We start from the raw sequence: 23901 nt of genomic DNA, 5'->3' as shown, positions 1-23901 counted from the left end.
AGTATCTCTCATTCACAGGAATAAAAAGAAATTAACAGAAACTGTCCCTGAAGAAGCCCAGACATTGGATTTACTAGACAAAGATTTTAAGTCAACTGTCTTAAATACCCTTAAAGAGCTAAAAGAAGGGATGCCTGGGTGGCTCAGTTGGTTAAGCTGCTGCCTTCAGCTCAGGTCGTGATCCCAGCATCCTGGGATAGAGTCCCACATCGGGCTCCTTGCTCAGCAGAGAGCCTGCTTTTCTCTCTGTCTCTGCCTGCCACTCTGTCTGCCTGTGCTCGCTCTCGCGCTCTCTCTCTCTGACAAATAAAATCTTTTAAAAAATTTAAAAAAAGAGCTAAAAGAAGCATGAGGAAAGAGCTATCAAAAGTCAGGAGAATGGGGCACCTGGGTGACTCGGTGGGTTAAGCCTTTGTCTTTGGCTCAGGTCATGGTCTCGGGGTCCTGGGATTGAGCCCCGCATCGGGCTCTCTGCTCAGCGGGAGCCTGTTTTCCCCTCTCTCTCTCTGTCTGCCTCTCTGTCTACTTGTGATCTCTGTCTGTCAAATAAATAAATAAAATATTTTAAAAAATCAGGAGAATGATGTTCTCAACAAATAAAGGATATCAATAAGGAGAAATTATATAAAGGAACCAAATAGAAATTATATAAAGGAGCCAAATAGAAATTTTCTGGAGCAGAGTACAGTAACTACAATGAGAAATTTGTTGGGGGACTTCAGATTTAAGCTGGCAGAGAAAAGGATCAGTAAACTTGAAGGTAGGTCAATTAAAATTATATACTCTGAGGAGCAGAAGAAAATGAACAGGGCCTAAGGGTCTTGTGGGACACCATAAAACACACCGACAGACACCTAACAGCAATCCCAGAAGGAGAAGACAGAGAAACAAAATGTTTGAAAAAAACAATGGCTGGAAATTTCCTAAAATAGATGAAATACTTGAATCTGCACAAAGAAGTTGAACAGATTCCAAATAGGATGAAGTCAAAGAGGCCCACATGGAGACACACTGTAGTCAAACTGTTACGTGGCTCAATACATCAGGGTCAAATGATGAGATATGCTATATTGATAGACCACGTGATCATCTCAGTGACACAGAAAAAGCATTTGATGTAACCCGATGCCCTCTAATGATAAAGACATCAAAATTATGAGGGACTGAAAGCTTCCCCCGAGTCAAGAACAAGGCAAAGATGTTTGCTTTTACCGCTTCTATTCAACATTCTACTGGAAATTCTATCCAGAATGGTTAGGCAAGAAAAAGAGGGAGAAGAAGTCATCTAAATTGGACAGGAAGGGGTACCTGGCTGTCTCGGTGAGTAGAACATGTGACTCTTGATCTCAGGGTTGTGACTTCAAGCCCCACATTGGGGGTAGAGATTACTTAAAAATAAAATCTCTTAGGGTGCCTAGATGGCTCAGTCATTAAGTGTTGCCTTCAGCTCAGGTTATGATCCCAGGATCTGGGATCAAGCCCCACATCAGGCTCCCTGCTCAGTGGGAAGCCTGCTTCTCCATTTCCCACTCCCCCTGCTTGTGATCCCTCTCCTGCTGTCTCTCTGTTAAATAAATAAATAAATATAAAAAAATAAAATAAAATCTCAAAAAATAAATACATTGGAGAGGAAGAAGAAAAACTCTATTCACAGATGGCATGAGCTAATAAGTGAATTCGGCAAAGTTACATGATACAATATCAACACATAAAAATTAGTTGTTTCTATAAAATATTAATGAACAACCCAAAAAGGAAACTCAGAAGATTTCATTTGCAACAAAAAGAATTAATTCTACTTATAGAATCAAAAAGAATAAAATACTTAGGCATAAATTTAGCCTGGGAGATACAAGGCTTCTACACTGAAAATGAAAACTCCTACTGGAAGGAATTAAAGAAAATCTAAATAAGATTATTATCAATTATTATTATTAATAAACACATTCTGCATTCACAGATTGGGATACTTAATATTGCTAAGATGGCAACACTACTTACTGATCTATAGGTCCGATGCAGTCCCTTTCAAAACCCCAACAGTCTGTTTTCCTTCTTTTTGCAGAAATGGAAAAGCTGGTTCTAAAATTTATCTGAAATTCCAAGGGACCCAGAATAGCCAAAAGAGTCCTAAAATAGGACAGAGTTGGAAGACACATACCTCCTGATTTCAGAACTCACTATAGAGCTACAGTGCTGGCATAAATGCAGACATACAGAACCGAAAGGAATTGAGAGCCCAGAACTAAGCCCACATATCTACAGCCAGTTGTTTTTTCACAAATGTACCAGAACCCTTCGGTAGGGGAAGAAGAGTCTTCAACAGTGGTGCTGGGACAACCGGTAATCTACATGCAGAAGAACAAAGTTGGACCCTTACTTTGCACGGTATACCCAGCAGCGTCTGATACTTGCCAAATGCCCATCCTTGGTTCTTCCTGCTACTTCTGTCCACCCATGCCTCCCCTGCTCCCGTCTTGGCTGGGCACCCACTAGGTGTCTCGTACTGTTTACTGTCCAGGACCCACTTGAAGGTGGATGCAGAGCTCTTACTGTCATGAAGCTCACATAAACTAGGACAGAGAACAGACACGCAGGGAAAGGATAAACCCTATAAACGTTGCAGAGAGGTGAGGACCCTGGAGAAATGAGCGGGGTCCTTTGTGGTAGCCTCACAGAGGGATGGATGTCTAAGCCAGGCCTAGATGATAAGCTGGCTAGCCTTGGATCCAGTGAGGTTCAAGGCTTCAGGACTCTGGGGGGTGGGGTTGGGGGGGAGGTGAGGCCGAGGCCCTGGAGGCAAATGATAGAGGCACAAGGCACGCAGTCAGGATAGGCATCTGGGGTCAGCCCCCCTGCAGGGCTGGCATGGGAGGACCACTCCCTTTGCTGCTGTGGACAGAGGATAGGATGGTAGGTGTGGGGAGAGCAGGGATCTGGGCCTGACATTGAACTTTTGATTGCTGAGGTATCCATTTCAATGACCTCTATCTGGAATAAACATATTTGCAGCTGTGTGACACAGCTTCTAGCAAAAACAAAACAAAACAAAAACAAAAAACAAACATAATGAATTGGGCTGTCCCCACTCGTAGAGGTCCCTTTTTCAGAAAGCTCTCAGTTGGGGTGACCCACTTCACCTTACTCACATCCTAATTCCCATTCTTCTGCTTTAAATTAGCCAATAAAGACCATATCTCTGAGCCCCTAGACAGCCTCCCCCCATAAAGGCTGAGCCCCTGGTGCGCACGCTATCTCCCAGGGCTCTCTCTCTTGGGCCCCAGAGCATCAAGATCTATAAATAGGCTGCAGTGGGCATGACACTCCTCCACATCCAGGTTCACCAGGCGGGAGGGAGGATATGCCATGGACAAGATGGGGAGAGGTTTGTTCTGTTCAGTTATTTTCCAGAGACCCACCATCAGAGACTTCAAGTGGAAATACTGGGTCTGTCTTCATCCTGCGCTTCCACCACGGTGACTGGAGAGGGCCAGCCGCAGCAAAGAGGAGAGCTGGGCTCCTGCTGGATCCCATCTGGGCTTCAGCGCCCCACACACAGCCCTGTCCCAGCGAGCTCCCAGGCTCCCTTCCCCTCAGTGCACATCTCGTCCTACCCTTTCCCGTTCCTCACCTGCTGGGAGCTTCCTTTCCCAAGGAATGAAGCCCAGTGTTGAGGCAGCAGCACACAGATATCCCTCAGGCCCGGCCACCTGCTACTCCATCTACCTCCCTGTCCGTAGGACCCCTCCCTTGCTGAAAATGATAGGGAACCTGAAGATGGCGACAGCAAAGCATTAACACCAGCCTGGGCCTTCCAGGCTTGAGGCCCTGGGGGTTGCATGGGTCCACCAAGGACCAGACACAAAAGCTTTCTGGCTCCTTCGTTCCTGGAACAGTGAGTTCCAAGGGCCACTTTATCTGCCTTGCCCGTCTTCATTATTTCACAGGAACCTGGAAACGAGACTCCATGACACCATTCAGTGTCTTCCAACCCGGATTATGCTCCGGCCTCTGCAAAACACGACATGCGAAACTTTCCTGAACGAGTCAGCTGGCTCCCTGTGGGCAGTGTGGAGACCTGGGAACCCTGTTTTCTGTAGATTTCAAGGCTTTTCTGAACCTTAGGCCTGAAGACATCCTCATCACAGCCCCCATGCTAGGCCCTGAGGGTTGACTTCCTCCAGATGTGATGCGGTCTACACTTCTGTTGACATTACTGGGAAAGAGGGAGCCCCAGTCCATGGGACTGGGGCCTGGGAGGATGGCAATTCTCCACAGGGTCACAGGGGCAAGAAAGCATGTGGACAAAGCCCCTGCAGCAGGCAGGGGGCCAGGGAGAGAGGAGGTGTCAATTCACCTGCAGACCTTCCAGCTACTTGAGACCCTCTGCTGTGCTCTCTCCTACATCCGTTCTGTGACAACTGTGGACCGAGGCGGCAGTCTCCACAACTAGCCCGTGGGCCTCCAGGACAGGTCTGTGTCCCATGGACTGGATGCAGGGGAGGACTGGACAGGACCTGGTGGGGGGGGCATGGTCCGCAGCACCTCATGTGGGCCAAGACCTGGGGTCCTTCTGAGGGAGAGGCAGACAAGTGCAAAGCCACAGGCCAGATGGACACATGGTAAGAAATCCTCGACTACTGACTGAGTGAGAAAAGTGAGGCGGACAGAGGCGTGCAGCACAATGACATTTATGTAAAACAAAGGAAAACACAGGTGTGTGATATGACCATGTGCACAGGTAGGACATGTACAGGCAGGGGCTTGCTCGGATGGCCTGGGGTGCTGCTGGTGGGGAGAGGGAACAGGACAGGAGCAGGTGGGGGGTGGGTGGGAGTAGTGCTGGGTAGACGAGGCACTCTGAGTCCCAAAGGAAAAAGTAGCGTGATCCTTGGGCACTGACCCACGGAGATATTGGCCAGAACCCAAACCCGACACCTGCTCCCCCCGGGACCCACTTGCTCTTCGGGGTGAGGCCCGACCCCTCACCTTCCTGCTGCGACATCTCTATGAGGTCCTCCACCAGGGTAGCGGCCTCCTTGCAGGTGCGGGGGCCCTGCGACTGCACCCAGGTCCTCATCTTGCTGGGCAGCGCTCCCAGGAACTGCTCCAGCACCAGCAGCTCCATGATCTGCTCCTTCGAGTGTGCCTCGGGCCGCAGCCACTGGCGCAACAGCATCCAGAGATGGCCCAGTGCATGGTGTGGCCCGCCTGCCACACGGTACTGGAACTGTCGGAAACGCAGGCGGCAGGCCTCAGTATCCCCAGGGATGGGTGGTTCAGGAGCCCCATCCTGCTGCCCCGGGGCCGGGATCTGGGTATTCTTGGGGGAGGCGAGGGCTTTGGGCAACGGAAGCATCTCTCCAGCCTCAGAGGGCAAGCAGGCTGGATCCCAGGACTGTCCCAGCAGCTCCAGACAAACCCAGGTGGCAGCAGGTGGATGCAGTCAGCAGTCAGGGGCCTGCAGAGAGGGGCAGGCGCAAAGTGGCCACATCAGATGGTGACCACCACCTTGGTCAACACTCCCCTCACTCCCCATCTCCTTGCCAGACCTCTAGTGAGCCCTCCCCATCTCATTCTGACCTAATCTCCTTCCACATGACACTCATGGGTTACACTGGGTTGAAGACAAGGCACTGGTCACCCCAGGATCTTTGTATGCACTGTTCCTACCCACACTCCTCTCTGATGTTGATCCCAGCCCAGCTGTCACCACAGCAGCATGTCACCATGCTCTGGCACAGGCCGTCATCCTCATCTCCTGGTCTTTAGTGTGCTGTCTTCATGACTCTTACCTCGTCATGAACATATCCCATTTCCTTACTTAGCATACGTCTGCCTCCTTCACTCATTTCGTCATTCACACGGTTTGCTGAGCTTCGAGGGGAACAGGATTCCTGCTCTGGTGGAGTAGCCGGAACTGCCCAGCACAACTCCCTGTGGGGTTGGAAATGCTCTCCTCCTGTGCCATCCAGCCTGGTAGCTGCCAGCTAATATGTGGCTCCTAAGCACTAGAAATAAGGAACTGGACTTCCAATTCCCTTTAAATGGAAACAGCCAAATATGCTACATAATAGCACAACAGAAGCTTCCTGCCCTGCCTATGCTGTCTTTCTCACTAACTTAATGCTGAGGAGGCAGCGGTGAGGACAAGGGGGGAAAGAGACTAAAAACAGAGGGAAAGTGGGAAGGGCAGTGAAAAAATAGCATTTTGTGCATTTTCCAAGCTTCCTATAGTGAACATCCAACTGAAGAGAACGTTATAGTTTTAAAAATAAAAATGAAATTCTTTTCTTTCTTTTTTTAAACACTTGTACTCTGTGCTGATCCAATAGTGAAAGTACAAACTGGCACGACCTTTCTGGAAAGCACCATGGCAGCTTGTATATCAAGACCATTCTGGAAGTTCGCGTGCTGTGGAATTTATCTGAAATTGGGACAAAGATTTAGGCACCAAGAATCACAACAGAAGTGCCCAACAGTCAAGCCTGGCGAGATCAACTACCCTCCCATCACATGGTGGAGAACTTATGACTGCAAAATGCACGATAACATAACATGCTCAAGGCAGGCAGACGTGACAGATGGTATGAGGTAAAGGGTAAAGTGGGATGCAAATGACATATGAGGGTCCCAAAAAGGGACGCCAGGAGAGCCACAAAGGCGGCCAGCCAAATGCTACGTTCTTAATACTTCTCTTAATCTCCCCCAAATGGTATTTTGATCATGTTTGACCTTCATCATGAAGAAAAAAAAAAAGGAACAAAAACATTTAGGAAGGATTTTTAATGACATGGGAAATGCTTATGACAAGTGAAAGTGGAGGAGTAGTCCACGTGATTTTTTCCTTCTTGATCCTCTGGAGAACTTTCATGTGCACGTGTGTGGGTTTTATAATCAGGAAGGAGAGATGTACACACGCAGGGAGGGCGACTCACGAGGGCCGTGCCCTGCCAGCGATCTTCCGGCCGCTTCTTCCACCGGCAGCCCAACTGGGCGTTTACAAGCTCCGTCACCCCTGCTGAGACCACAGGCAAAAACACTCTTATGCAGTAGTTTCATATATGTATTTTTGAAAGGAAAAAAAGGGGGGCCCCGCTTCGCAGCCTCACAGGTTCAAGCAGTCCTTCTGCTCTGGGATATCAGACCTTACCCTTCTCTCTGGCAATCCAGGAAGTGCGCCCCAGGCAGATTCCAGGGTGGAGAATCGCAGCTCCTCAGTACCCTCCAGGGTCCCGGGATGAAGTCTATGTGGGGAGAAGCTGAGTTGATGGAGGCTCTAGAGGGGGTCAAGTGGGGCTCCTAGTGGAAAGCACATGAGGCCTATGGGCGGGTGTCTGGGGCCCATGTTGGAGGGGGGATGATGTCCTCATGTGGGACCATATTGGGGAGCCCAGGCTGAGGAGGGGGCCTGGAAGATGTAGGGGTCTTAGGCCGATGAGGATGGGCTTGAGGTCTACATGGCGTCTTGGGGTCCTGGAGATCCGCTCTGGGGGTGACGAGGATTGATGCTAGGGGGTCTCTGAGTGTCACCTGCAGGGCTCAAAGCCACGTGGACAGGCCGGGCTTACCTGCTATGGGCACCGAGATCTGACGCGGACATTGTGTCAGGTTCTGGGCTGCTGGCTGGTGGGGGGAGGGGGAGCTTGGGCTGGGCCGAGAGGGGTCTGGAGTGGACAAACGAGGGTGGAGGGACTGTCTGCCCCAGCTGACGGGGAAGGGAGATGCCGCCGGGGCTGGGAGGAACGGCGCGCCGCGGCCCCCTGCCCACCTCCACCTCGGCCCCCCCGCCTGGCGTGCGAGGCTCGCCCGTCTCCCTCATCCCCAGGGACCTCGCGGCCCCGCGACGGCTTCCCTGACCCGGCTCGGCCCCGCCGCCGGCCTCCGGCTACGTGCGCCTCCCGCCCGAGGCCGGATTCGTCTCCACCCGCGCTTCCTCTAACGCGATCCCAGCCAGCGCCCGCCGACTCCAGCGCCCTCGGCCCGCCCCGCGGCCGGCCAGCTCGGCGGGGCGGCCGGACGGGCCGCGGCGGACTCACCGCGCGCGGGCTCCGCTCCGGCCAGGGCCGCTCCGTCATGGCGGCGTTTCGGCTTGAGAGCCAGCCCAGCTGCCTACTCGCGGACTACAACTCCCAGAACCACGCGCGCCGCGGGCGGCCGCCATTGGCCCGGAGAGGCGCGCAGAGTCGTCCCCGAGCATCGCGCGCCGCGGGACTCCCTGGCGGAGGACAGGGTGGTAACGCGCGAGGCTGCGCTGGCCAATCGGAAGCCGCTCGGAGTTCTTCACCCCCGCAGCGCCCCAGAGTTACCCTGGACGGGTTCGGTCGCCATGGCAACGGGGCAAGCCGCGATGCGGTGAAGTTGCGGGGGAGGGTTGGGTAGGAGGATGGGCGGGGCTGCGTGAGGGCAGCGGTCAGACTCTCTCTTTGCGGTGTCCAAGCCCGCCCGCAAGCCAGAAATGCCAATTAAACAACGTGGCGTTTCGTTTGTTCGCTTCACTGTAGGAGCGTCTCACATTGAGCCTGCTAACATATTTTTATTTTTTAAATTTATTTATTTTTAAAGATCTTGTTATTTATTTGACAGAGATCACAAGTAAGCAAAGGCAGGCAGAGACAGAGGAGGAGGAAGCGGGCTTCCTGCTAAGCAGAGAGCCCCTATGCGGGGCTGGATCCCAGGGTCCTAGGACCATGACCTGAGAGGAAGGCCGAGGCTTTAACCCACTGAGCCACTCAGGCACCCCACCATAACATATTTTTAAAATACACGTCTGTTTTAGTAGAGTATGTGCCAGAATAGGATTGCTAGATTTCGCTAATAAATAATACAAGAGGCACAGTTAGACTTAAATGTCAGATAACAACGTTAATTTTTAGTATTACTGTTTCACATTTAGTGTATTTTTTAAAACCTAGAAAATACATGTATAGTACTATATGTAATTTTCAGTGTAGCCATGTCCCACAGTAGGGTTACCAGATTTAATAAATAAAAATGCAGGATACCCCCCTGAATTTAAATTCCAGGTAAACAATAAATACTTTTTTAGTATGAGTGTGTCCCATATTATATTTTAAAATATTTTTACAATAAATACATTGAGTATAAGTATTCTTTTATATTTTTTGATATCTATCTAACTCTTGGAATAGGGTTGCCGAATTTAGCAAATAAAAATACAGGACAAATCCTAGCTAAATTTGAATTTCAGATGAATGATTTTTTTTATTATAAATTTGTTCCAATAGTAATATTTGGGATATACTTATACTAAATAATAATAGTAAGGGCGCGTGGGTGGTTCAGTCATTGAGCATCTGCCTTCGGCTCAGGTCATGATCCCAGGGTCCTGGAATGGAGCCCTATATCCAGCTCCCTGCTCAGCAGGAAACCTGCTTCTCCCTCTGCCACTCCCCCTGCTTGTGTTCCCTCTCTCCGTGTCTCTCTGTGTCAAATAAATAAATAAAATCTTTAATAAATAAATAATAATAGCTAATACTACGGTAATTAATAAGAATATATCTTATTATTTGTCCTAGTATTATATTTGGGACTTTTTTAAAAAAAAAAGATTTATTTATTTATTTGACACACAGAGATCTCAAGTAGGCAGAGGGACAGGCAGAGATAGAGAGGGGGAAGCAGGCTCCCCGCTGAGCAGAGAGCCCAATGTGGGGGTTCGTTCCCAATACCCTGAGATCATGACCTGAGCCAAAGGCAGAGGCTTTAACCTATTGAGCCACCCAGATGCCCCTATTTGGTACATATTTAAACCAAGTTCTAATACCAAATACTCTTCTAAATACTAATACTATATTTTACTTAAATACATTAAATACAGTATGTTTGGAACGTACTTATACTAAAGAATTATTTATTGTTTAAATTCAGACTGGGGGGAAGGTAATGATTCAAAGGGGTTTCACAGCTCTGGGACTGGGCTCAGGGTGGCAGTAGCTGCCCAGTGCTGAGATGTGGTAGCAGGAGGATGCGAGTGGGGTTGGGGAACCCAACAAAGGAGATGGGAGCCCCACCTCTGGGAGCCTTAGACTGAATGCCATTTAGGACTGAATGCCATTTATCCGCTGGACAGCAGTGCCTGCTTGGTGCTGTTCGGGGGTGAGGGGTGAGCACATCAGTGAGCAGGACTGATGTGGCTTTGGCCTTGAAGGGCCTGCAGTTTACACCCCAGGAAACAAATAAAGCAGATGCTTGCTGGAAGTGTAAGTGCCTTAGAGAAAATAAAACTAGGTGTGGACATATACAATCTCGGGAGGGGCAAGAGGGGCCACTTAGCTGGGTGGTCAGTGCCGTTCCTCTGTCTCATCCCTTGCTGGCTGCTGGTCCCTGGAGTGTTGTATTCAAGCAGGCACTGCTGGGTGCAGACGCCACAGACGGGACAATCAAATCCAAGTGCCGAGGGCTTACTATGCTCCAGTGACATTGAGTTCCCTGGCTCATTTTCTTGGTAGCAGAAATTGGCTTGACCTACGCATTCATAACACTGCAACGCACCTCAGAAGTAGAGAACGTTCACTTAGTTTGTTTCAAGAGCCAGAGGGAAAGACGTCTCATCATCAGGCAGTATGAATGCTAGATCCACTGGGAGGCAGTCTGGTGCCAGGCACAGGTTTCCAAACATTTTGTAAGCAGCAGAAACTTTTGTTCCCAATGACACAGGTAAATCTCAATTTAAAAAGTAAGTTGTGGGGGCGCCTGGGTGGCTCAATGGGTTAAGGCCTCTGCCTTCAGCTCAGGTCACGATCCCAGCGTCCTGGGATTGAGCCCCGCATCGGGCTCTCTGCTCTGTGGAAAGCCTGCTTCCTCCTCTCTCTGCCTGCCTCCCTGCCTGCTTGTGATCTCTCTGTCAAATAAATAAAAAAAATCTTCCAAAAAAAAAAAAAAAAAAGTAAGTTTGGGGGGGTGGGGAGGTAAGTTAGCCAGAAGCCTTACTGTCCTGACTGCCAGGGGCCGGAAGGAGGCAGAATGGAGACTGCAGCAGTAGGCATCGGGTTCCTTTTTAGGGTGATGAAAATGTTCTGGAATTAGCGGTGACAGTTGCAAAACCCCATGAATATACTTTAAAAAGCACTGAACTATACACTTTAAATGGTTGTGTTTTATGCTGTGTGAATTATACATCAAAAACATATCAGTACAAGGAAGCAGAAGTGTTTGGGTTGTAGGAAGATCTGGTGCGGCCATATCACACACGAACAGGTGCCTCTGGGACTTGAAACCAGATACGAAGTTTTAAAATTTTTTGTGAGAAATATTTGAGGATATTTAAGTTTTGGAACACATTCGGCATCTTCTAGCTCAGTCGACCATCTGCATGCCCCGGGACCAAGCGTCCCCACCTAGGAACGCTCTGGCATCGCTGCTGGAAAAGCCGAACCCGCACCAGCGGAGGAGGGCTGTGCTGTTCTCTGTTCGCGCTGTGGGATATTCTGTACCAGTGAGAAAAACGTCGTTTACAGCAGAGGCCAGAAGGCTTTTTTTTCAAAGGGCCAAATAGTGAATATTTTTGGTTTTGTTGGCCATATGGTGTCTGTCACAGAGACTCGGCTATGCTGTTGCGGCCGGAAAGCAGTCATAAACAATACTCAGAAAGACAGGGTTGGCTGTATTCCACTAAAACTTGGTGCTTTTTTTTTTCCCTTTAGGTGGAACTGAAGTCATGACCCTGACATTGTGAGCTGCATGCTCTACTGACTGAGCCAGCCAGCCAGGCATCCCTCCAAGAAAACCTTATTTATCAAAATAGGCAGTGTTTTACCTTCAGACTGTAGTTTATGGAGCCTGAATTCCAACAGGGGTGAGACTTTGCCTGGTCTAGAACATCCTTCCCCAAGATGGCGGATGGGGCCTGGGCTCTGACATCAGCTCCTCAGAGCTGCTTCCCCCACCCTGAGCAGAAGCAGCCCCACCCCGATGAGCTCTCTCAAGTCCCCTCTGCTTTGTTCTTCCCCGCAACTTTTGGTTTTTAGACTAGTTTTGTGGTGACTTATTTCACTGACTTTACTCTACAAAGGAAGTCTCTTGTGGAGGAGACCAGCTCAAGGGCAAGTAAGGGTTGTATGGAGGACCCAGAACACAGGGGGAAACCGAATTCCTGGTGGGTTTTCCAGGTCACTGTCCACCCTTGCCTTTAGGAGTTGGTGGAGAAGGCGGTATATCAGCAGAGCCCCTGAGACCAGAGCATCTTTACGTTAACACAGTATGCTGTAGTTATCACCTGTTTTTTGTTTTTTAAGATTTTACTTATTTATTTGTCAGAGAGAGAGAGTGTGCACAACCAGGGGAGCTGCAGGCAGAGGAAGAAGCAGGCTCCCCGCTGAGCAGGGAGCCCAACATGGGGCTCGATCCCAAGACCCCAGGAACATGACCCAAGTCCTAGGCAGGACTTGGCGCCCCCTCACCTATTTTGTTAACTGCCTCTGGCAGAAAGGAGAATGTCCTGTGAGAAGACAAGGAGCGGGAAAGGCTTTCTTCCATCGTGGACCCCCGGGAGTGAGCGGCTGCCTGCTGTGCCCCCGCCACGGTTCAGGGACCGCGTGGACGGCACAGCCCAGCTCCGAGAGGCACCTCTCGCTCACAGCACACGAGCAGGTTCTAGAGCGTTGCCACCACCAGTGAGGAATGATCTGTCAGGGCCAGGCTGGCCCAGAACCGGAAACATAAAACCCAGAAGGAAGGGAGCAGAAAGAGAGACAGAGGAATGAAAACGAAGTTCAGGTGCTCCCTGGGTTTCATTCCAGGAGCCAAGAAAAGTGTGGGTCTGAGCTTAAGTGGCCTATAAAGTGCACATAGGCTGGAGGGTTGGGGGACCCTGGGCCTCCTGGATGGGGACCTCCATAGCTCTCAGCAACATTTAAAAGGGTTAGAGAGCTAACTCTCACACAGAGGTGGAAGGAACACATGGCATGGGCTTTTCTTCCTGGAGAGTGAGGCTGGCTCAAGCATCACAGGTTTTCAATGACCCACGGTGGCCCCAGTGTGGAAGGACCTTGCCACGCACAGTGCGGACCCAGAATCTTCATGACCCTGGGGGTGTTGGCAGTGGCCTCCCCAACCAGGACCTGTGCCTCTGCTGGGTCCCCTGTTAAGTCAGGAGGTGCCTTGGACTCTATACTCTGACACTTCTTGATAGATTGTTACCAGACTGCTGGTTCGAACTCAGGTCCCACCGCGCGCAGCTCACACATCAGTACTCAAGATGTACGATGCTGGGAAAGGAAAAGTTGCTTTATCTGAGAAGCCAGCAACCTGAGAACATGGCAAACAGATGTCTCAAAGGCCATCTTCCCCGTCCAGGCGAACCCAGGACACTCTACTGCGTAGGGTGACCACCTACCCGCCGCCGGCCCAGGACTGAGGGTGTCCATGGAATATGGTGGAACTTGGGTGGCTCAGTCCCCGAGCTCTGTGCTGGCTCATGTGAACCCAAGAAGCAGCCTGTGCCTGAGCCCCCACTCCACGCTTCCCTCGTTCTCACTCCTTCCCTCCCTGCGCAGGTCAGTTACCCTGCCAGCCTCGGCCACACGACCCAGTTCCTGTCCTTTAGTCCCTGGCCAGTGGCCTCACGTGCTCCTGCAGCCTAGCTGGCGGTCCACTTTGGGTGGCCCTAAGTGAACATCTTGGCCCCAGAGGAGGACCTTGGGAAGCCAGGTGTCCCTCTGGCCACCTGGGGCTAAGCCAGGCCAGCATCTATGCTGAGCCCTCTGCTCGTCACTCTCAGCAGACACTAGAGAGAAGATGAAAGCCACCCTCTTGGAGACAGAGGCCAGACACCTACTAACTTAGGAGCCCTCTGGAGCAGCTTACTCTGGGTCCCCAAAAGGCTTGCTGGGTCCAGCAAATTGAGGCAGGTCTGGGTCAGCCTCACACACCTGCATGCACCCCTCAGGCCGTGGCTGATGTAGGAAAGACCTTAGGGTTTGAAGCCAGCGGCCAAGAATTCCTTCTTGAGATGTCTTTGGTCCAAAAAGGGTTAAAGCATGGGGACGGAACCATGGGCAAAAAGAGCTGCACTGGGGTAGTGAAGAGTGGCTGGTTAGATACTTTCAAGTTCAGAGGGGGTTAAGCAAAGTGTCAGTCTCTAAGGAATTTTGGAAGCAAGCTCTCCAGGACCTTGAGGGGGCTAGCTGTTGTTGGGAAGGATCATTTATTATAGTCTCATAAAACCTGAGCTGTGAGACCCTCCAGATGTGTATCAGTGGTCTATACACTTGGGGGGTGATTGCCAACACATAGCATGGAGAGTAAAGATGAAGTTTCCAAAGGTATTTTTATATGTTAAAGTAGACTTACAGGGTCCTGGGGTCAGGCTAGATTGCCTTTGACCCTCAGCAAAGTTATTAGCTTCGTGGCAGTTAAGTCCCTAGAGGAATGTCACTCTGCCTGTTTCAAGGACTTGTCCATGGGCTACAGAATACAAGGAAATTTAATAATTTTTCTTCTGCCTTTGTTTCCCATATCATTGGCCTCCCCCAGTGACTCCCAGACCCTGCAGGGCTTGCTGGAGTTATGGACTGAGGTCAGTCTGGGTCAGGTACCACAAACCCAGCACCACACCCACCCTGGTCCTCCGGCATCTCCTGGAACTTTTGGCACTGGCTGTGTCTAGAGGCTTGGGGCCAGTCTGGGTAAGGACCCGAATGCCCCACACACGCAGGCCCTAGCCAGCCTGGCATCTCCTGGAATCTGCAGGGCTCACAGGGCCTGATGGGCTGCAGAGCAGGTCCAAGTCAGCCCCATGCTGGCCCGGGCCCTGCCCAGTGTCTCAGGGCAGCTCCCAGATCCCGCAGGGCTTTCCGGCCTGGTGGTCTGGGGCAGAGCCTGGCAGGCCTTGCAGGGTCCTCCTCCCACAGCACAGCAGCCAGGCTCCAGGGTCCCAAGTCCTCTGCTCCTCTGCACCCCATCTGTACCGGGTTCATCTGTTCATTGAGTGGTCTGGGCAGCCACCTTAGGGCACAAGTGGCCCTGCAGGAGCCAGGGTCAGGGGGGAGCAGCAGGGTGGCTGGCTAGTGGGATTCTGCTCCAGAAACGGGAGCCTGAGGGGCCAGGAGCACCCCTTCTAGGAAGAGAGTACTAGGGGCATCGCTAGGTGACACAGTCTATTGTGGACGATTCAGGGAAGGGCTGGGAGCTGCTGCTCACTCTGCCAAGCTGGAAGGCTAGACAGAGGTGGGGCTCTTCAGAGGGGATGGGTGAGAGCAGCCCCGTGACTAGGGCAGGCAGGTGGGAGAAGCAGAGTCCAGGATCTCCAGCCAGGAGAGGCGGCCCTATGGAGGCCCAGGGGGGTTTCGACTCTGCTGGCAGGAATGAGGAGGCTGAGGAAGGGAGTGCAGGGCACCAGTTCCTGGCATGAGAGCTGCACTGTGACTTTTGTGGGTCTTTCCCTTTCTTTTTTACTTTTTAAAAATTTATTTGTTTTTTTTTTAAAGATTTTATTTATTTATTTATTTTGAGAGAGAGAGAGAGAAAACACAACCATGAGCAGGGGGAGGGGCAAAGGGAGAGGGAGAAGCAGGCTCCCTCCCTGACACAGGGCTCCATCCAGGGACCCGGAGATCATGACCTGAGCCTAAGCTGGGTCCTCTGCTTAAGGTCTTGCAGGCTAAAACGAGGGTGTCTGAAGGGCTTTGTTTTTTCTGACGGCCCTTCTTAAACACAGAATGACCATATGACCTGGTAATTCCACTCTTTGATAGATACACAAGGGCAATGAACATATATGTCCACGCAAACACTTGTGCACGAACATTATGAGCAAGCAGAAAGTGGAAACAACTCAAATGTTCTTAAACTGATGAGTGGACAGAATATGCCGTATCTGTGCAATGGAGTGTGATTTGGCAATACAGAACTGAAACTACGGCATGAATTAAACTTAAAATATTATGCTGTGTGAGTGCAAGAAGCCTGTCACAAAAGACCATATACTGTATGCCTTCATTTACATTAAATGTCCAAAATGGGTAAATGCATAGAGACAGCAGTCAGTTCATGGTTGCCTAGGGCTGGGGGAGGACAGACTGGTAGGTGAAGACTTTATAAGAAGCACAGTGCTTTTTGAGGGGGAAGAAATATTCTAACACTGATTTTCGTGATGGCTACACAAATATATGAATATGCTAAAAGTTACTGAATTCTACACTGTAAATGGGTGAATTTCATGGTAGGTGAATGATACTTGGATAAAGCTGTCACCAAAAAACAAGGGAATTAATATGTTGCAAAGCATAGCCCTTTGTTACACCCTGCTTTAAGAAAAAAGCAAGCTATTTTTTATTTTTGTTTTTTAAAAAGATTTATTTATTGGGGCATCTGGGTGGCTCAGCCAGCTAAGCATCTGCCTCCAGCTCACGTTATCATTGCAGGGTCCTGGAATGGAGCCCTGCACTGGGCTCCCTGCTCATCCAGGAGCCTGTTTCTCCCTCTCCTGCCCACGCATGCTCTGTCGCTATCTATCTCTCTCAAATAATTTTTTTAAAGATTTTACCTATTTATGAGAGAGAGAGAGAGAATGCGCACAGAGGGAGAGGAAGAGGGAGAGGGAGAGGGAAAGAGAGAAACTCAAGCAGACTCCCCTCCGAGCCTGGAAGTCAGTCTCTGACCCTGAGATCATGATCTGACCCAAAATCAAGAGCCAGTTGGTGCGTTAACCGACTGAGCCCTTCAGGCCCCACTCATCCCTTAAACTACTTAAAACCATGGAGATAATTTTAAGTTGGAATACTGAATATTCAGTAGTGCAAGTTATTTTTTCTAAAAGTTTTATAATGGAATTTTGGTTATGTTGGAAAATGGCTCTTATCATTACATTATATACTGTAATTAAAACAAGACACCCAGAACACAGGGGCTTGCTTTCCAATGACACAAAATGGCAACGGCCGGGAATGGGTTAGGGAGTAGCCCTGGGTTTGGGGGCTACTGGCTGGTGCGTTTGGTTAAGGGTGGCCCTCGGTTTCAGCCCAGGTCCTGATCTCAGGGGTTTGTGACAGACCCGTCCCCCGCCTCGGGCTCCCGCTCTGTGCGAGATACTTGGGATTCTTTCGCCCCCTCCCCATTTGCCCCTCCCCTCGCTTGCTCTTCCTCTCCCTGAAGCAAATAAATAAATCCTTAAGGAAAAGGGGTCTGAAAAATCCCTTAAAGAGCCACCAAGAAGAGCACAGAGGACATGGACTGGGGGATTCGCCCTGTGCAGAAAAGTGCGTGAAAGACATCATCCGCCAGGGGGTCAGGGCTCCGCCCGGCGTGGGCCACATGCCCATCTCGCCCGCACACAGGCCGGCCCGCAGGGCCGAGCGCGTGGCGTCCGGGAGAAGCGGCCCTAGGCTCGCCTGCACCTCCCTTCCCAAACCGAGGTTCGCTCCGCGCAGGCGCGCTTCTCCGCGTTCCGGCGCTCCGAACGCGCAACGAAACCGCCCCAAGATCCCCTCACCTCCCCTTCGCGTCAAGGAGGCAGAAACGCGGGGGAAACCTCGGTTACGACAACCTCGTCATTTAGGCGAGCCTGAGCGCCCGTTTCATGGAAGACGTACCCGACGGTGCGTGAGGGAAGCCTGCCTCCGTCACCCACCCGGTGAACGGAAACACCGGGCAGGCACAGAACACTTGAACGCGCGCCTTTGTCATCAAGACACTTACTCTGACTTCGTCCTCAGGAAGGTGTTTGTGAAGACAGCGTCTTTCCGACAGCTGGAGCTGCGGGCGGGCGGCCCCCAGACGCTTCCAACCCCGCGCTGCCACGGAGCCTTCTGGGAGCTGTAGTCCGAGCCCGAGCACGGGACCAAGCGGTATGCAGACAGTGGACTGCAACTCCCAGGAGGCCACGCTGCTGGGAGACACCTGTTTTTCCAGCACCGCCCACTAGTTATTTCCTCGGGAGGAGGACCCGCCCCGCGGAGCCTCTGGGAAAGGTAGTACGAGGCCCGAGATCCACGCCCGCCACCTGGTGGACAAAGTTGGTGTGACTACAATTTCCTGTAACTTCTGGAATCCCTCTCCTCAGGCTTCTCGGACTCTCCGTACCCACCGATTGCGCGCTTCTGGAGTTCGAGAACCTGACCAACGTAGTTTCGGGGAATTATAGTGAGAGAAATCCGTTTCATTGCCGCCTTCGCCCGGCCGGGGACCTTAAACCGGGTCGGAAGGTCCCCTTTCCCCCCCAAGCCCACGCCCGGTCGAGCTTGTCCATTGGGCGGACACGCCTATCGTCGCGCCTTCTGGGAAACGTAGTCTGACCCTCTGGGAGCTCAGGTGTGTCTACCGCTGGACTAGGGCGAGAGCTCTGGCCTCCGGACTACAACTCCCGGAATGCCGATGCGGCGGGGTCAGTCTCTCCGGAGTCCCCGGCCGCGCTCTCCCATTGGTCAGGGGCCGCAGCGCGGGGTTTTCTGGTCCTGGTAGTTACGCTTTGCCGCCGGCGCCGCAGTCGCGTGGAGAGGTTACGCGGGCCGCGCGGCTTGGATCTGTGGTTTGGGGCCGTCCCGGGCGGTCTGTCCGGAGCCGCAAGCCGGTGGGCGCTGGAGGGAGCGGGTGGGGCTGCAGGCGCTTGGAGGACCTCGGAGTTGGAAGAGGCGATGGCCGCGGGGCCCCTGGCAGGCCGCCCTCGGGTGAGTGGCCGCGCGCGGTCCCTTCCCGGGCCTGGTGTGCACCCTTCTCCCGAGTCTCGGATGGGAGTCGGTGCCCCAGCCCGTCGCTGTGGCCGGGCGCGGCGGAAGACCTCGTAATCCTGCAGCCCTTTTATGTAGCGCAATGTCCCCTAACCAGTAGAGGCCGAGACGAACCCCCGCGGCGAGAAAGTTGCACACCCGGGTTCCCGGTGGCTTCAGCTACCGCGCGCGTAAGGGACGAGCAATTCTGTCTTTCCATCGTCTGGAATGACGGTCTGAAAGACGAAGCGTCGCTCAGTTCGTGTTTGTGAAGCCGCCATAACCGTAATTCCCGCGCTCCTCTTTTGAAAAAAACACCCCCCACCCCCAGAAGTGGGAACTGCTTTCCGAGACCGTTGTGAGGCGTAAGAAAATTTCCGTTAGGTGAAGTGCTCGCTGAAGAGGAGGCCTGGGAAGAGGATCCCTGGCAAAGATTAACGTTATTGTCGGCAAATATTAAAGTTGTCGTTTTCATGCACCTGGTGGTATAAAAAGGGGTCGTCAAGGGAAGCGGTCTTTTGGTTTCATGGAAGATCCCAAGTTGATCAAGAAATGGGGGAGCTGTGTAGGGGTGAACACTTTAGTGTAATGGCAACTCACCTCTGAAATGGCTGATGCGGAGCCCTGATGTCCCCCCCCCCCCCCCCCCCGCCCCCCGCGAAGGCTCAGGTGTATCCCTCAGGAGCCAGACAGCTTTTAAGACATCTCTCTGGACACCTGTGCATTCGCATTCACATGTAGCCGTCCCTTTTTTTCTGGGAGCTTTTGCAGGGTTAAGGGTCCTGGCTCAGCAGGCATGTGGGTAACATTTCAGGGGAGGGTTACTTTTGGTGATGTGACGGTCAACTTCTCCCGGGAGGAATGGGGCCTGCTGGGCCCTGCCCAGCCGACCCTGTATCATAACGTGATGCTGGAGGCCTTAAGACACCTGGTCACTGTGGGTGAGGCTGTTCCCCATTCCACTTCTATTTGCCTGGGGTCTTGGCAAAGCGGGTTTGATTTAGCTGGGAGTGTGGAGTCACTAGGGGATTTGTCCTCATCAAACCTCAGCCTGAAGCGGCTGCCTGGTTCATTTTGTAGAGCATGTGACTCTTGATCTTGGGGCTGTGAGTTCATGCCCCATGTTGGACATTGAGCTTACTTAAAAACAAATAAAACAAAATGTTGCCCCAGAATGTATATGAAAAGAACCAGAACCTCACAGCTTGATCATTCATTTGCCCAGGACCTTGGAACCTCAAGCCAGATACTGTTGCCCTCCTAGAACTTGGAATAGAGCAATGCATGATGGACAGAGGGCTCTCCCAAGATTCCCGCCTAGGTGAGATGGGAAAGGATCTTTACAGTCAGTGTTTGTTTATATGTTCCTTCATATCTTCCTTCTCTGCTGCTTTTCATTACCTTTTCATTTCCATAATTCCATCTGGGATCATTTTCCTTTTGCTTAGAGTTCCCTTTATCATTTCTTTTAGAGTGACAAAACCCCTTCATTTTGTGTTTGCCTGAAAATGCCTTTATTTTATCTTCATTTTGGAAAGATACTGTAAACAGAGAATTTTAGGTTGTCAGGTTTTGGGGTTTTGTTTTTTTTTCTTTTTCTCGGCACTTTGAAGACACCATGCAGTTGTCTTCTGGACTCCATGGTTTCTTTCTTTCTTTTTTTTTTTTTTTTTAAAGATTTTATTTATTTATTTGACAGAGAGAAATCACAAGTAGATGGAGAGGCAGGCAGAGAGAGAGAGAGAGAGGGAAGCAGGCTCCCCGCTGAGCAGAGAGCCCGATGCAGGACTCAATCCCAGGACCCTGAGATCATGACCTGAGCCGAAGGCAGCGGCTTAACCTACTGAGCCACCCAGGTACCCCAGGACTCCATGGTTTCTGATGAGAAGTCAGCCGCCTTCTTATTTTTGTTACTTTTGCCCACTGTACTTCAAAAATGCACAAAGTTTACATGTACAATTGAAACATTTTGATAAATTTACGCACATGTGTAATTCTCACCTAAATGGGGCTCGATATTTTCATTATTTCACAAAGTTCCTTTGTTACCTCTTTCCATTTCCGAAAGGCAACCACTATTGAGATTTTTTTTCCACCATAGGTTATTTTTACCTTTTCTAGAACTTCATATAAAGTGAATTATATATTATTTCTTTTGCTTATGGCTTATTACCCTAAGATTTTTGAGATTCGTCTGTGATTTTATATGCACTTTTTTAAATGATTTTATTTATTTATTTGACAGAGAGAGAGATCACAAGTAGGCAGAGAGTCAGACAGAGAAAGGAGGGGCGGGGAGCAGGCTCCCTGCTGAGCAGAGAGACCGATTCAGGGCTTGATCCCAGTTCCCTGAGATCATGACCTGAGCCGAAGGCAGAGGCTTAATCCACTGAGCCACCCAGGCGCGCCCCTTTATATGCGTTTTTATTTCTTTTTACTTTTTAGTATTTAGGGACATTTTATTTTTTAATCACTTACAATTTGTCCATTCTCTTGATAATGAACATTTGGATTGTCTCTAGTTTTGGGCTGTTATGAATAATGCTGCTAACATTCTTGTGCAATGTTTCCAGTGGACTTGTGTTTTTATTCTCTTGAGTAAATGTCTAGGAGTTGAGTTGTTGGGTGATAGATTCACAGTTCTGATTGGTAGTGCCTTAGAATCGGTTTGTGGGGGTGCCTGTGTGGCTCAGTCAGTTAAGCGTTTGCCTTCGGCCTTTGGCTTAGGTCATGATCCCATCAAGCCCCACATTGGGCTCCCTGCTCAGCAGGGAGCCTGCTTCTCCCTCCCTCATTCCCCCTGCTTGTGTGCTCTCTCTCTCTCCCCCCTTCTCTGTCAAAGAAATAAAATCTTTAAAAAAAAAAAAAAGGAATCAGTTTAGGAAGACTTTATATCTTAATATGTCTAGCCTTCTAATTTTGATTATGGTATATTTAGGTAATTCTTGCAGCAGTATTTTTCAGTTTTTAAGCATATGGGTCATGCACATCTTCTACTAATTTTATTCCTAGAAATTTTGCATTTTTTATGCTATTGTAAATATTATTTGTAATTTCATTTTCTTATTGTTTGTTGCTAGTGTATATAAATATAATTTCTTCTTAACTGACATTCTATCCTGTGTGAACTTGTTAAAATCACTTAATTGTTCTAGTAATTTATTTTCAATGTCTTTAGATTTTTACCCAGTCATGTTGTTTTCAAATAAGGATTGCTTTGCTTCTTCCTATTGGGACTTTATGCTTTTTCGTTTACCGTATTATTATACCAGCCAGGACCTCTAGTACTTTTTAAAAAAAATTGATGTGTAATTAACATACAGTGAGATATGTTGTTCCTAAAACTACAGTCCAGTAAAGTTTTGCAAATGTATATTTGTGTGACCTATAGTCCAGTCCACACATAGCATATTTCCATTCCCATACATTTCCTAATGTCCTTTTCCACTTAGGACTCCCCCAGTATGGCAACCATTCTTCTGGTACCTGTCACCATAGATATCAAGTACAATGTTAAAAGTGGTAAGAATGAACATCCTTGCCTTGCTCCTGATATTACAGAATAGCATTAAATATTTTACCATTAAGTATTATCTGAAACCCTTTATCACATTGAGAAAGTACTATTCCTGATTTCCTGAGGACTTTTTTTTTTTTTAATCATGAATGGGTGTTATCAAATGCTGTATATGCATCTATAGACATGATTGAATTTTTTTTTCTCTGTTCCATTGATTTCTGCTTTCTATTATTCCTTTTAGTTGTTTTGGTTTAATTTGGTTTCCTTTTTTCTGGCTTTTATGGGGCAGAAGCTTAGTTCATTAATTTTAATGCTTTCTCTTTCCGATGTTTGCGTTTATAGTTATACATGTTCCTTCAAATCTTAATTTCAACTGCATCCTGCATGTTTTCACATGCTGCATTTTTATTATTGTTCAGTTCATTATGTTTTGTTTTCCAAATGTCTTGAACTGAATAGTAATGAAAATACAACATACGAAAGTGATTTCTTCTTTGATTCGTGAAGTACATTGTTCAATTTCCAAGTGTAAGGGGATTGCTATTATTGAGGGCTAGATTATTTCCATTGTGGTTGAAGAACATACTCTGTATGAATTCAGTCCTTTTAAATTTATTGAGAAATGTTTTTACGATACAGCATATGGTCTGTTGGGGTGGGTAGGTGGGTATGTATATATTCTGTTACTGTTGGATGTGGTGTTTCATAAAGACCTGTCATCCCTTTAAAGTCTTGGCTTCTTTCGGAATTCTGTCATTTTGGCCGGGATAAGGCTCCCCCTTGTGTCAGTCTCAGTTCTCTGGAAAGGTAGGCACAGTTTACCAACTGTTCTTCAGAGAGAGGAGAGGGTTTACAGGGAACAGATGAATGAAATCAGAGAGAACTGATGGTTTAGTTCTGCATTTCTGGGTATGGTGTTTTAAGCCCACACTGCCTGTGAATTTTCACCTTTTTTCAGGTGAGTCTTCACTATGTACCCAGTAAAAAGTTGCATTTTAGAAGTGGGAATTTTAGTCTCATGTCTCTCTTCCCTCGGAGACTGTCATTTAGAATGGTTTTACTAGCTTCATTTGTAACATTGAGGTACGTAATCAAGTGCTGAAAGGTTTGATATCAGATGTCAAAATCATACAATTTTCTCTGCAGGTTGTTGCCCTTGAACATTAAACACCTAGGATGGTACCTTTGATCAGTCTAGATCAACTCTTTGTTCTTACTTCTTCAAATGTTTCCTCTGCTGCTTTAGTCTCTCTTGTAACTCCAACTACACATTAATCTTTTGTCAAGTGTTCTGTTTTTATATTATTTTCTCTCCTTTTGTGTCATCATAAAATTTCCACTTACCTGCCTTTGAATTCACAGATTCATTCTTCTGTTGTGTCTAGTCTGCTATGAAGTCTTCTCAGGTTTACTTCAGATACTACATTTTTATTTAATTCCAGAATGGAATTTTCATTTGAAAATTTCCCATGAAATTCTGTTATGTTTATAATAGGTTGGGTTTTTTCCCCAGTCAGTGTAAGTGAAACTTTTTTTTTTTTTAAGATTTTATTTATTTGACAGAGAGAGATCACAAGTAGGCAGAGAGGCAGGCAGAGAGAGAGAGAGATGAGGAAGCAGGCTCCCTGCTGAGCAGAGAGCCCGATGCAGGACTCGATCCCAGGACCCTGAGATCATGACCCGAGCCGAAGGCAGCGGCTCAACCCACTGAGCCAT

The 23901-nt window shown here is 49.2% G+C and overlaps 1 protein-coding gene and 1 long non-coding RNA gene across 7 annotated transcripts in view; one reads left to right on the top strand and one right to left on the bottom strand.

The window, feature by feature from the left end:
* Window positions 1–18178, bottom strand: part of ZSCAN1 (zinc finger and SCAN domain containing 1) — a 28564-nt gene extending 10386 nt beyond the window's left edge. The window contains exons 1-4 of one of the 6 annotated variants that reach the window (XM_059381960.1): window positions 17659–18178; window positions 7154–7247; window positions 6939–7018; window positions 4990–5461 (exon numbers count right to left, since the gene is read on the bottom strand). In XM_059381960.1, coding sequence (XP_059237943.1) covers window positions 4990–5359 — 370 coding nt within the window. In that variant the 5' untranslated portion in view covers window positions 5360–5461; window positions 6939–7018; window positions 7154–7247; window positions 17659–18178. The other 5 variants (XM_059381964.1, XM_059381959.1, XM_059381961.1 and 2 more) reach the window with 5 other exon arrangements.
* A 231-nt stretch (window positions 18179–18409) lies between these two features.
* The window catches only part of LOC132005159 (uncharacterized), an 8779-nt gene continuing 3287 nt past the window's right edge, over window positions 18410–23901 (top strand). Inside the window, exons 1-2 of the long non-coding RNA XR_009400740.1 lie at window positions 18410–18626; window positions 19891–19986. This is a non-coding gene — a long non-coding RNA (uncharacterized LOC132005159). The remainder of the gene's footprint in view (window positions 18627–19890; window positions 19987–23901) is intronic.

Source organism: Mustela nigripes, chromosome 17, assembly GCF_022355385.1.
Source record: "Mustela nigripes isolate SB6536 chromosome 17, MUSNIG.SB6536, whole genome shotgun sequence".
NCBI lineage: Eukaryota > Metazoa > Chordata > Mammalia > Carnivora > Mustelidae > Mustela > Mustela nigripes.
This window is presented reverse-complemented; position numbering and strand designations above follow the sequence as displayed.